A 14,412-nucleotide genomic window follows, 5' to 3' on the forward strand; every position below is an offset into this window, starting at 1 on the left:
ACCTGATGCATCAAAATTGGACGCAAAGGGAACTTTGGAAAAGCGTCAATATGTGACGACTTGGGAGTGAGAATGGGTTGGAATTTACGCAGCTCATTTACACACTTTTCCTGAAGATAGAAGAGTTTGTTGAATCTGACGTGACATGTTCGTACGAACCCTTTGTACGAACAAAAGTAAGAGAAATTTAGGAGAAGAATACGAACATGCTCTTGCATGAGGGCCAGAATGTGTCTAAGAAACTCTTGGATCTGAACAACTGTTTGTGTGTGGTTGTGAGCATGTCTCTACAAGGTCTCTTTATTGGAATGTTTGTGACTCTGGAGACCCACAGACCCGACCCCCAAGGCCCGAGGCAGACATAAGGGAGACCAGAGCCAAAGACCCTGAGAGGGACCCCAAGTGTGAAACCCCCAGGGGTACCACCGCAGGAACAGTCCACCCCCAGAGTCGACCAGAGGAGAGAACTGGGATTGCCCCCCCTCCCCCCCCCAGTGACCCCACACAGTAATCCCCCAGGGCCAGCAGCAACGAGCCCACAGGCTCCGCCGGGACCCACTATGCCTGAGCAGATCCGGCTATGGACACAGAGGCCCAGGTCCCCAGAGCGCACCACGCCCAGCCAAGGCCCAACAGGGCCAAAGGACCCAAGCCTCATCAGGCAGCCACCAGGCTGAGCCGGCACACACCCGAGTGCTCAGACACCGAGAGCCACCAGCACACCGGCGGGCAAAGGCACAACCCACCAGAGGGTAGTGTGGCAGGGGAGCAGGGTCACCACCAGTAGTGGGCCCCAAGATGAACCAGAAGAGGGGGCAGCCCATGTCCCAGCCTGACACATATCCAATCATATACAGACACAATCACACAATCCCACCCTCATCCTCACACCCACTCATTCAAAGACACACAAGATGGATGCAATACTCCACTCACACTCCCCATACACACTCTATACCCCCCCAGGTGCAGGACACACACCCGCCCCCTACAGAGGGCAGCCTACATCCAAACCCAGGAGGTAGACCCCTTCATTCTGGGGTAGAGAGAAGCAGACAGCCAAAGCTCCACCCAGCCAGCCCCCCGCCACAGCAAAGCCATGCCCCCAACCACCCCCATACTTTGCCAACGGCCAAGAGCACACCCCCAGATGACCACCTCCCATACTCCAGCGGCAACTCCAGCCAGAGGGCCAACCATGGAAACAAGCTTTCCAGAAGTCCAAACAGCCCCAGGGGAGTCAGGATGCCCCCCACACACACACCCTCAGATGTGCTGTTGATGCGTGTTGTTTTATAAGGCGAAGAAGAAGGGAGAGGCCGATATGGTGCCAGTTTTCCCTCCACCCAAACTCTAGTCTAAAACCCTAAATGTCTACAAGCAACCAGTGGGAGTGAGCACAAGATTCTTAGCTTTATATTGATACCAAACCTGTCAAGGTTCAACTTACAGATCTTAACAGAAGTTAAAAGATATAGAAAATGGAAAATGCTGTTTTGCATGGGGCTCCGTGGGCTCATTCAGAACTTCTCCAGTCTCATTGAAGGTCTTCTAGGGATTTCATTTGGACTTTGGCTGATTCTTCTCTCAATTTCAGTTCCTGACCATTTTCAGAGGAATGATTTTAACTCTGACCTCTAATCCTTTCAGACAAATGAAAACAAATCCCAAGAGATAAACCAGAGTTATGTCAACACATAAATAAATTAGGATGTGTAGTATCTTTGTTCCCAGCATCTTGTTGTAGAAACACAACTGGTCCCGTTTTTTCTGTTAGATATCATAGTTTGACAGGAAATAGATTTTAGCTCTAACATGGTGATACACAAAGAGATGTAGACTGAAAACTGGACACACGTTAGCCTGGTGTGCACTGTGTACTTCAATAATCTGAGCTAAATGGACAAAAGAAGAAAGAAGTATAAAATCTTAAAATTCCTCTTCAACAGATTAACATAATCTGAAAGTTTTAAGAGCAAATCCATTATCAACTGTAGGTCAAAGGTTCAGCTAACAGGACTGAACTGTGATGGAGGGAAATGCCGCCAAAGACCAAAGATAATTTTTAAAAGATCTGATAAAGATCTGATAAAGATCACATAATAAGGTCTTTGAATATCCCAAGGTCCTGGACAATCCTGTGGAATCTGGATCCTCTGTGTTCACAGCTGCGTCTCGCTGGGCATTGTACTCTCGAGGCCGCTGGAAGCAAAGGAGAAAGTTGACGGGTGAGTTAGCCTGGTTCAGTTCTGTCTGCTTATCAGATCTGGATCTAACCTTACTGCATTGAGGTTTGTCCATCCATTCTGCTTTTATCCTGCTTTTTCCTATTTAATGTTGGGAAGGCTGACAGAGTGGTTAATGGAGGCCTCCTGGAACCGGTAGGCTGCCGGTTCAATCCCCCATTCCATCTGTCTCAGTTGTGTTTTTGGGCACTCCACCACTGTCTCTGATGTGTCCCATCAGTGTATGAATGTGATTGGCACTGATTGGTCTCCACAGATGATTGTATGTTAGCGTGTAGAGACCTAATAGAGTGCTGTGTGAATGGGTAAATGAGGACACAGATTGTGTGAAGAGCTTTGAGTGTCCTGGTTGGATAGAAAGGAGCTATATAAGTACAGTCCATTTACCATTTCATCTTTAGGAGTCCACATGGAGACAAAGTACAGAGGTCTGGCAAAAGATGAAGAAGGTGAAGACCAGAGAGATGAAATTGATACCAACAACAGAATCCAGCAACTCAACAGAAAACTGCTAGACCACTTCAGAGACCTGGCAGCTAAAAACCAGGAGACAGACCAGGTAAGTCTGACCACTGAACTCTGGCCAGGACACTCAAAACGAAGAACTCTGACTACTGTAACAACTCTCTCTTTTAACAAAAAGTAACTGAATGTTTGAAGGTAATGTGTTTTTATGAGCCCTATAACTGATAAAATACCATAATCAACCAAATCATAGAATTTAAATAACTTCAACTGATGGAACGATGTATTTGATGGGTGATAGTACTGCTTCCTGGTGATAATTCTTACAGCTCTTTTCTGTAAAATAAAAATAGGATTTGGAATTGTTTTGCATGATTTTCCCCAAACAATACATTAGATCAAGTGTGGAACAATTATTGCATTATATAAAGGAGCAAAAACAAAAGTTCTGTGTTTATATTTTTGTTCAGTCTACATACTCTTGGAAAATTGAGAAATACCTCCTAAAATTGTAAAAAAAAATTGCTACTGTTGGAAAACAAATGGGGGGAGTAAAGGCTCCCACACACTCAGGTGTACTGTGTGCGGTCCATGAGCCATGCAGACTCTGCGCATAGCCTACTGTCTGCAGATGTTTGACACTTCATACTCGAGCGTACTGACCGCCTGACAAATTCTGTAATTTCTCACAATTTCAGTCATGATGTCAAGGACGAGGAGGAAGAGAGAGTTTGCATTTTAGCTTTAAAACAACAAAAGAAAAGAACTACCTTACCCAGGATCTGAACTATTTCCTCCACGAATTTGTTGCTCGCTGAAAGTCTTTATGTTCCTTCATTGACGCGTCATAAAGTTTTCTAATCTCCTCCATGAGAAACTCTTCTGAATTTGACTCCATTTCGTCCACAAATGACACCGATTCTCAACTTTATCAGCTTGGTGTTGCATCCAAAGCAGTTTGACGTGAACTCGCCTGGCAGTTTATTGTGCGACACTATGGACGCAGACATAAAAAATGATTTCTGCACGGACCAGTCCGGCAGACAGCCGCTTCGAGTCCACACTGAGTCCACCTCAAGTCCGCGCGGACCTCCACAGAGCGAAGTACGCCCGAATGTGTGGGGGCCTTAAGCCTTTTCTTAATTGTTGAACTGATGAGGAACAGAAAACGTGCAGAATAAATACAAAGAAAATAACAAAGTTAAGTAAATAACAATCAAAGCATGAATTTTAACCCCAAAATATCCTGAATAATTTTACAAAGGTAAGTGATTCAATAAATAAATAAAATAGGCAGAGGGCATAACGCCCCCAATGGTAGGCCTAAAGTTACGCCCTTGAATCCACCCTTCCAACACTCAGCCCCCACTCTTATCAATTAACTCTGACCACGTGAGACCGGCCAAAACTCTCTTACCAGGTAACTCTGACTGTTAGGAGTTCTGATGTAAGACTAACCGATAAGACCAACCATGTATTCAGACTAATGTGGAACATAAAGATTACAACTTTTTGGTCTTGTTAGTTGACTCACCCACAGGACATAAAGGTGAGTAAGTGGACTGTTTAATAAGCTACCAACTGTACTCAAGAAATAAAAACTGATGTCAATATTCCTTCTGCTAAAAACTGCTAACAGTGTCTCTGTGTTCAGGTGGATCTTCAGTTTCTGGATGAGGTGATCTCAGATGGTGCCGATCCAAACTGCTCAGACAGATATGGTCAAACGGTCCTTCATGAGGTCTCTTGACTTTCTTTTCCCCCAGTTTATTTTCACTGTGGTTGTAATATAGTGAAAATGTAATGTGACTAGTGGCTAACTTGCACTTCCTGTTTAGTATTTCTCTAACCTGCACTTCCTGTTTAGCATTTATCTCTAAACTGCACTTCCTGTTTAGTATTTATCTCTAACCTGCACTTCCTGTTTAGTATTTATCTCTAACCTGCACTTCCTGTTTAGTATTTATCTCTAACCTGCACTTCCTGTTTAGTATTTATCTCTAACCTGCACTTCCTGTTTAGTATTTATCTCTGGTCTTTGTTCATCTGAACTCAGGTGCGTCTGTGTCTTCAGGTATCCAGGGCTTGGAGTGTTGATGTGATGAAGTTCTTTTTAGACCGGGGTTCTGACCCCCTCCGTTCAGACCAGTTTGGAGTTACTCCACTGCATGTAGCCTCTGCCCTGGACTACGAGGACATGGTCCAGTTCCTGCTGGATCAAAATGGTTTGTGCAGTGGAATCTAAAGGAAATGCTAAGCAGATCTCTGCTGCTTCTGTTTATTATCAGTATTTTGTGCTGAAAGTCCTGTTTAAGTTTTCTGTTTGTTGTGAAGCGGATCTGGGTGCTCACACTTTCCTGGACCGGCAGACCCCTCTTCACTATGCTGCGAAAAACGATGCTGTTGGATCCATTAGACTACTGCTGCAGGCTGGAGCCACTATTAGCTGCACGGACTATAAAAACAGAACACCACTCCAGCTCGCTGCCAACATGGGTACTGCTGACATGATCAACTGATATCCCAGATCCTCACTGACTTCACCACAACTCTGCTTTCAGAGCGCAGCGAAGCAGCTCAGGTCCTGCTGGAACTTGGAGCAAGTGCCAGTGGGAAGGACTCTGATGGACAGCTGTGTATCACTGCTCTTATTGGTCGGATGAGTCATGTGGTAACAAAGGCTCACCCATCAGGGGGATTCTGATGTAATAAGTCCATGAAATGGATGTTTTTAGGCATTATCAGTCCCATACAATGGCTTCAGAGGGTCCCTACTGTGCCTTCTAGGCTTCAGGCTGTCCCGACAGTGCCCCCTAGTGGGTTAATATATCAATGACAATGAATGTGTAAATAACCAAAAGATTGTAATAAATTTTTTGTGTCCGTGTCGATCTCAAGCCCTGGTCTCCTGCTCTCTGGTTCGACACTCTACACATTGCCCTATTGGAAGGCCACAATGTACAATCGTTGGAGGGCGGGGTATTAAGTGCTAACCATGTCATTTGCTCTAAAGTTAACCTTAGTGGCTTTAAGCCTCATATGAACCAGTTTTTTAATAACATGTTAACCAAATAGTGGTTTTATGCCTCATATTAACCAGATAGTGGTTTTATYRCTCATATTAACCAGATAGTYGTTTTATGTCTCATATTAACCAGATAGTGGTTTTATGCCTCATATTAACCAGCTGACAATCGGAAGCCATTCTATGGGACGGGGAACCTGCTAACAGGCGGGACATTCTGAAGCCATTCTAGGGGACTGATAACGCCTGATAACGTCCATTTCATGGATGATAACATCCGAAGCGGGTGCACCTATCATCATCTGGCAGATCTTTGGTCAGGTAGACAATGTTGATAACATGTTGCTTCTTGTGTTCAGGCTCAGCTGGCTATTGGTCAGTTCCACGTGACAGACAAGATGACCAGGCAGCAGTACTTCTACCTGAACCTGCTGGAACCAGAGCCACATTCATCTGAGGGAAACCTGCAAGGTAAAGTCCTCCAGCTGACACCGCTGCAGTGCATCTGAAGGTCAGACTCAGACTGTCAAACATGTCTCCTGGATTTAGACTGTCTTACTTGTCTCCTGAACTCAAAGGAATAAACATTTTTCTTCAGATTCTAACTGTTCAACATTTGTCTTTGACTCAAATCTACAACTTGTTAACTGGACCAAGAGTCCAATATCTTTCTTGTACTCAGACAGTCTATGAGCAGGTTTACAGAGATTAGACAATGAAAGTGAAACAGCTGGTTTTAGACCAGAACATCCTTTCAGACAGCTTCCTCTTGCATCCACAGTTAATCCTGTTGGATGTGGTTGGTCCTTCTTGGTGGTATGCTGACATTACCCTGGATACTGTGGCTCTTGATACATCACAAAGTCTTGCTGTCTTGGTCACAGATGCTCCAGCAAGACGTGCACCAACTATTTGTCCTCTTTTGAACTCTGGTATGTCACCATAATGTTGTGTGCATTGCAATATTTTGAGCCGAACTGTGCTCTTACCCTGCTAACTGACCCTTCACACTCTGCTCTTACTAGTGCAATGTGCAATTAATGAAGATTGACCACCAGACTGGTCCAATTTAACCATGAAACCTCCCACACTAAAATGACAGGTGTTTCATTTTCATTGTCCAACCCCTGTATATTTACATTCTCATGTCTTGTATACATACTTGTGTGACAAATTTGCATAATTTCCATCTGTTGTCTCCTGCTGACACTCCATGTTTTACATTGCTCCAGTCAGAACTCTGTCCTGCAGACCTCTGCGGCTCAGTGTGTGGTTAGTCAGAACTTTGTGGGCTTGTTTGTCTATGTAAAGCAGCGCATCCTTCTACAGGTCAATTTGCTGAAAATGGTCCACCCTCAGAAGCCAGTTGTTAAAGAGGACCTAATATGGGGGTCCTAAAACAAGTTAGGATCTATCTGTGGGCAAAACATGTTCATTTGATTTAATTCACAAAATGAATCTCAGATAATGAAATTTCACCTTTTCAGTTCTGCCTCTTCTTTAGCTCTCCTCAGAATGTGCTGTTATGCAAATAAGGTGCTGTTGGCAACCCCCTCCCAACCTTTTGTTTACATTATATGCACCCCCAAACCCCCCCCCCCTAGTTCATGTTAGAACTTCAGAAACATAAAAATAAATTACTCTAAGCAGATGAACAATGTTATGAGAGTAGTAGATAGGCTGCCCACAGTGCAGCCACTCCCAGTTCTCGGTAGGAACAGACTGGAGCATCTGACTGAAGTCGGGCACTTTGGTGCTGGGGAGGCAAACGTACATCCTCCACCAATTTCTGGAGCTGTCAAAGATGAACTGAGGGGCAGTAAAGATCTGCGACCAGCATTTTGGAAACCCCCGCTCCACAGCGCTGGTGACACAGAAGCCTCAAGGCTGCAATGCACGCTGGCTTCCCCAGCACCAAGGTGCCTGACTTTGGTCAGAGAGCCATTCTGTCCCTACCGAGCCCTGGGTGTGGCCGCTCTGTGCACAGCTGGGTTGATTGACAACAAAGCAGTGGCACCCTGTGCTGTGTGGCCACTGGGTGTAGAGCTGGTCCAGTGTTCCACAACCAGGATCAAAACCACACTGTTCTTCCTGAAGACAAGATTCGACTATCTGACAGACCCTCCTCTCCAGGACCCCTGAATAGACCTTACCAGGGAGGCTCAGAAGTGTGATCCCCCGATAGTTGGAACACACTCTGTGGTCCCTCTTTTTAAATATGGGGACCACCACCCTGGTCTGCCAATCTAGAGGAACTGCCCCCGATGTCCACACGATATTGTAGAGTCACATCAATTAACACAACCCCACAACATCCAGAGCCTTAAGGAACTCCGGGTGAATCTCATCCACCCCCGGTGCCTTGCCACTGAGGATCTTTTTAACCACCTCGGTGACCTCAGCACCAGAGATTGGAGAGTCCAACCCAGGGTCCTCAGGCTCTGCTTCCTCATGGGAAGATGTGTCGGTAGGATTGAGGAGGTCTTTGAAGTATTCTGCCCACCGACCCACAACGTCCTGACTTGAGGTCAGCAGCGCACCATCCCCATCATAAATAGTGTTGGTGGCAAACCGCTTTCCCTCCCTGAGATGCCGGATGGTGGACCAGAATCGCCTCAAAGCCATACAGAAGACTTTTTCCATGGCCTCTCCAAACTCCTCCCACGTCCGAGTTTTTGCCTCAGCAACTACCCGAGCCACATTCCGCTCAGACTGCCGATACCTATCGGCTGCTTCTGGAGTCCCACAATCCAAAAAGACCTGATAGGACTCCTTCTTCAGCCTGATAGCATCCCTCACTGCCTGTGTCCACCAGCGGGTTCGAGGGTTTCCGCCACGAAAACGGAGGTACGGAACATGGCCCACTCAGACTCAATGTCCCCCATCTCCCCGGAACATGTTCCAAGTTCTCCTGGAGGTGTGAGTTGAAGCTCTGTCTGACGGGAGACTCTGACAGATGTTCCCAGCAAACCCTCACTATACGTTTGGGTCTGCCAGATCTGACCGGCATCCTCCCCCACCAACGGAGCCAACTCACCACCYGGTAGTGGTCAGTTGACAGCTCCACCCCTCTCTTCACCCGAGTGTTCAAAACGTGTGGCTGCAGATCAGATGAAACGACAACAAAGTCGATCATCGAACTGCAGCCTAGGGTGTCCTGGTGCCAAGAGCACATATGGACACCCTTATGTTTGAACATGGTGTTTGTTATGGACAATCCATAATGAGCACAGAAGTCCAATAACAAAACACTGCTAAGGTTCAGATTTGAGGGGCCGTTCCTCCCAACCACGCCCCTCCAGGTCTCACTGTCATTACCCACGTGAGTGTTGAAGTCCACCAGCAGAACGAGGGAGTCCACGTTAGGAGCACCCTCCAGCACCCCCTCCAAGGACTCCAGAAAGGGTGGGTAATCTGAACTGCTGTTAGGCGCATAGGCACAAACAACAGTCCGGTCCCGTTCCCCCACCCGTAGTCGGAGGGAGCCTACCTAGGGAGCTAAAGACCACATCCAATATGTTCCACTATGTTTCTTGACTGTCCATCATGACCACAGGCCTCAGCTGATTCAGCATGTTTCCCGGTCTCAAATTGTCCATGATGATTTTTAGACCCAGACTGTCCTATATGTCTTCTAGACTCAGATTGTCCTTCATGTTTTTTGGACTTGGATTATCCAACACTTTTCCTGCACAAATACACTGCATCTTATTTCATAAATAAAAACTGTCCAACATGTCTCTTGGGCTCCAACTGTCCAACATATTTGTAGGAGAGAGCCTAGTATGAAATAAGCTTTTTCCCACATCTCTCATACACAGGGTTATGAGGAAAATTTTTACCAAGGGATTTCTCACTGTTAATATCCTGACTGATGTCCTGAATTCAAGCCGTATCCGGTTTCTCCTTCAAAATAAAAATCATCTTCCCATCGGAAGGTAAACAGATGCTTGAAGACTTGAAGCCTTGGGTGGGGACACCGACAGGCTTGTTGGTTCCCTGGCTGTAAAATCCACCCTAATTGGCTCGTGGGATTAGATTTACAGCCCCAGAGCTGTGATTCTCCGAAGAAAACCACAGCCGTCTTCCTTGTTTGAATGAGGAAGTGAGAGTGTGCTCAAAGCCGTCCAGGTTAGTAATAAGAATGGACGAACTTTGGTTCCGCCCTCAGGCTTAGAGATGAGTCAGAGAAAGAAAGATAAAGATTTGCCAGGCAGGCGCCAGTCAAGGTTAAATTCTGTGGTTGTTCAACAACATCATGATAACCTCTTTAGCTTCCTTCTGATAGACTCTAAGAGAAATCACTGCAAATCATTTATGCTGATTAACTGTAACATTTCTGTTTTATAATCAGTTCTGAACCTTCTGTTAGTCCAGATAAATGAAAGATTTTCTCAGGAAAAATCCACAATTATATTACTGTGTTCACAGTAAAATAAAAACAGTGATTTACATAAAAACACAATGAAAACATTGTAATCAGATTCTCTGTGATTTTTTATACCATTATAAATCTTTAAGGCGCGATAAGAGAAAAGAAGTGGTTCCTCTTTTTCTGTGACAGGCATTATCATGATTTAACAAATGCATAAACATTCTTAGTTAAACAACAAATGAGTCACGAACAGAAGAGATTGTTCTGCCCATTATCTGATTAAGAGAACTGAGGGGTTCTCTTCCACGGTTAGAATGACCTGTCATGGCCTAAATAGAGTTCAGTTTGTGACAGAGTTCCTGTCCTCTTTTCAGGCCTGTCTGAGGCCTGCTTCGAGGCAGTAAATATTGTTTCTTCACTCGAGGTGACCCCTACATATTTCTATCTAACATATAATTCCACTGAATATTTTTTGTCTGCCTTGTCTCAATATTACAGGTGCAGAGATCAGTGAGCCCACATCTCCAGTAAGTATAAACAAATATCAAGTTGGACAGAAAGTAGGACAGTGGACAGACTAGTGAGGCATCTTGATTGTTCAGCGATTTTTGGAAATGTTCCCACAACATAGTTCATCAGTTCAGTTAAGCTGATATTAGTTAGCCCAAGAAAGTGGTGAAACAGAAGTGCCACACAGAATCCAGAAGTTGGACCCATATTTACTTCCATGTTTGAAAATAAGGTGGATAGAGGACAGGGAGCACATTACAGCTGACAGAATGCAGATTGCTGAGAACTGTAAAGGACAGTAAAGGACAGTAAATTCTGCCATGTCTCCAGCTGCAGGTGGTTGTTCAGGAGGGGAAGCTGGACCTAATCATGAATCCGTTATTTCTCAAACTTATTCAGGTCAAATGGCAACTCTATGGCAGGTAACCTTCTTTAGATTGGTTGGATTTGTTTGACTTTATTGCAACTGTACCTGCATGTGTACCTGTGTTGCATACAGGTTGGGTGCATGGTTTCTCCTCATCCTCAATTTCCTGCTCAATGTTTCCTGGACAACTGTTGCCATCTCTATGTCTGCCCACCCAGAATCACGTGATCGCTATGTTCTTCCTCAGGTGACATGTCTGTTTCTTATGCCTCTCTAACCTGTCTGTGGTCACCTGTCTCTTTTTTACCTATGACTTGTGTGAGTCTAACGTCTGTGACCGCCTTTTACTTGTCCCTCGCCTGTATCCACGACTTTGATATTTCTGTCACTACCCAGTGTTCCTGATAATAGGTGAGGATAGGAAGGCAGACGACTGGTAAACTGAGAGGTTTGCTTTGCAGCTCAGCTCAGGAAACCTCAGACCTTCCTATTCTCATCCTTGATAGAGAGGAACGTTGGTTTGAGAGAGGAGTAAAAGAAGCCATCTTTGTGAAGAAAAACCGTCCATCATTAAACAGAGGTGGAGGCCTTCGTGTCCAGTTGTCCTCCTCCTACAACGCTGTTATTGCAAGTTTGACTCCGCCCCCTGTGAGCAAAAGGTGTGAATAAGGGCCTCAATGATACCAACAGAAAGAGGGAAAAAACAAAAACAAGGGGATGTTAAATCCCCGCTTGCATTCACTACATTCACATAAGAAAACACGGGTTAAATAATGGGTTACATGACCCTCTATGAACAATAGAGCTAATCAAGCCTTTCGTTAGGCTGATTGTCTTCTTTTGCATGTTACTAATCTGTTTGTCCACCACGTGGAGGCAGTGCTTATAAGGCTGAGTTCACCTGAAACTCATCAGACTGAAGAAGTCTCTTGGAGGAGAGACGAAACGTTTCACTAAAGAAGAACCATCCAGAGGACCTACTGATTTTTTTTACTAAATCTTTAACATTTTAATATGACAGTCATTTCGGCTTTTAGAAAAATGTTTTTTGAAGGGATCTCCTCCCAATAAATGTCATTAAAAAAATCTAACCACTCATTTTTACTCAATACTTTTAATACTTAAGTACATTTTGTGTTAGAGATTTACTTTTGATACTTAGGTACAAAGAAAGTCAAATACTTTAAAAGGTTCACTCAACACTACCGATCCACCTGTTGATTTCAAACCTCATTTATCCCTCACTTGTAAACAAAACACACTTAAATTCCTACTTATTAGGACCAGGTGGTGAACTGGATCACATGGTGGTGGAAAATATTGGACAGAGCCAGTAGTAGAGATGTGATGTTCACAAATGATCCAAATATTTTGAACGGCTCTATACAACGAACGATAGGAGCCGAATCGCAGGCAGTAATGAGCCATTTCTGGTTTTATTTCTTTTATTTCTCATATAATCTTTATTTTTTCATACTTAAATCGCTCCCGCTTTGCTTTTTCTTGGAGAACAGGCAGAGTTGTGGATTACAGAAGCTCATGGTGAAAGGGGGATGGGGGTTTCTGCTTGACAAACAAATGGTTCCACCCACGTGATGGGATTACATCATTACATATGGCTATGTGATGATGTATTTCCCTACGTGACGACATAATACATTCAAAATCGAACAACTCTTTTGAAAGGGTCTATGAAACAAATGGCTCCCCAAGATCCAGATCCCTTCAGAGAGCCATTTATCCCATCTCTAGCCGGTAGACCCAAACATGTAGAGGGTTTGTTGGGAGTGCCTGGCAGAGGAACTTGTCAGAAGGATCTTCAGCTCCTTTATCAGATACTCAGCTGCATCTCAGAGGAGGTGGGAGCCATTAAATCAGAGTGTCAATGAGCCTTCCTTGAATTGTGACAGCAAGGTTGTTGGTGCCTCTCCTGGTGGCCATGCTCAAACTCGGTAATGGACAACCTGAATGAGGGAGGCCAATATACTAAAGAAGGAGTCCTACCTTGTTAGCTGATAGACCTCTAGAAAAATCTAAGGGGTGTCAGTGAGCCAATGGGGCTGCAGCCCTGGCTGTTGCTGAGGTAAAGCTCAAATGTGGGTTGAGTTTGGTGAAGATTGAGACTCTTGATCAACTCCAAGAAGTTCTTGCAAACAGTCAGGGTGAGCTGGGTGAAACACTTTACCAACATAGTGCACAGTGAAAGTGGCCTGCTCTTGACAACAACAAGTGATGTTGTCAGCGGTGGAAGTAATACTTTGAGGATTATCTTAATCCCACAAGCATGTCTTCCATAAACAAAGCCGAGTCAGAGGGTTTTGGGGTTGGTTAGTCTATAACTAAGGCTGAGGGATCTCCATGGTGGCAGGGCTCCAGGAGTGGACTAGCTCTGCCCCTAGTTCCTCAAGGCTCTGGATGTTTCTGAGCTCTTGGTTTACACACATTTACAACACTGTGTGGACATCGAGGCAGTGCCATTGGATTGGCAGACTGGGATGTTGGTTTCCTGTTTCAAGTATATGGTCCAAAAACAGAGCTCCAATAGCGTTGGTCAGGGACGACATTAAGAGAATTTCCAGGAATCCCTCAAGTCCTGGATGTCAAACAAATTTTGCAGCGGACCGCATACATCATGCCTGAACCCACAGCTTTATTTCATGTAAACGTAAATGAAGATGACGTTCCAGGTGCCAAAATAGAGTATGATTGTATAGAGGGATGCAGCAACACTCAACCAAAGCATTGGCTACAATGTAGAGGACTGCTAAGTCCGGCAGCCGCATGAATTTATAAAAAGGTAAGTGTTTTGTTCCTGCATTGTTATCCGGTGTTAGCTATTAGCAAGCTATGCTTTCTGCCCAAGAAAAACACATTAATTAGTATTAATATTTTAAAAAACTGCATGACCAGGAAGCAGAAGCAGGCACTAAAACAGACACATAACATGTCAAAGACATGGCTGTCTTTCTGGTGTGACACAATATGACCTATTTGTATTCAACCTGTCTGTCTCTGTCTCACATGCATACTGCCTGTGTTTTATCTGTCTTATGACCTCATTTTTAGCTCGTTTTCACCTGTTGATGAACTGGTTGGGTCTCACCTTCCTGTTTCTCACCCACTGTGTATCTCAGGACTGGTGGCGTGTCCTTGTAGTGGTTGTGGCGCTCCTTCTGACCGTGGAAGAGGTGTGGAGGGAGGTGAAGGATGTTATGCGCTCGAGGAGAAAGCTCCACCTGCAGAGGCTCTGGGTAGAGCGTCGTCTCCATGATGATCTCCGGTGTTCACATCCTATGTGGCCTCAGGTAGGAAACAAAATTCAATTAAATTCAGTTTATTTATACAGCGCTAAGTCCCAACATGTGTTGTCTCAGGACACTGTAGATAAAAAGAACAATGTAAAGAATTTAGCAGCAGATTGTGT

General features: G+C 44.8%; 1 protein-coding gene across 1 annotated transcript in view; it reads left to right on the plus strand.

Moving 5' to 3' along the window:
• The window catches only part of LOC106535657 (transient receptor potential channel pyrexia), a gene marked incomplete in the record, with an annotated part of 39,472 nt that overhangs the window by 2,231 nt on the left and 22,829 nt on the right, over window positions 1–14,412 (plus strand). Inside the window, 11 exon segments of the mRNA XM_014032721.1 lie at window positions 2,126–2,228; window positions 2,648–2,805; window positions 4,366–4,452; window positions 4,786–4,936; window positions 5,046–5,207; window positions 5,273–5,382; window positions 6,096–6,207; window positions 10,610–10,638; window positions 10,952–11,043; window positions 11,121–11,235; window positions 14,123–14,293. Of these exon segments, the coding sequence (XP_013888175.1) occupies window positions 2,126–2,228; window positions 2,648–2,805; window positions 4,366–4,452; window positions 4,786–4,936; window positions 5,046–5,207; window positions 5,273–5,382; window positions 6,096–6,207; window positions 10,610–10,638; window positions 10,952–11,043; window positions 11,121–11,235; window positions 14,123–14,293 (1,290 nt within the window).

This window comes from Austrofundulus limnaeus, unplaced genomic scaffold, assembly GCF_001266775.1.
Source record: "Austrofundulus limnaeus strain Quisiro unplaced genomic scaffold, Austrofundulus_limnaeus-1.0 Scaffold1520, whole genome shotgun sequence".
NCBI lineage: Eukaryota > Metazoa > Chordata > Actinopteri > Cyprinodontiformes > Rivulidae > Austrofundulus > Austrofundulus limnaeus.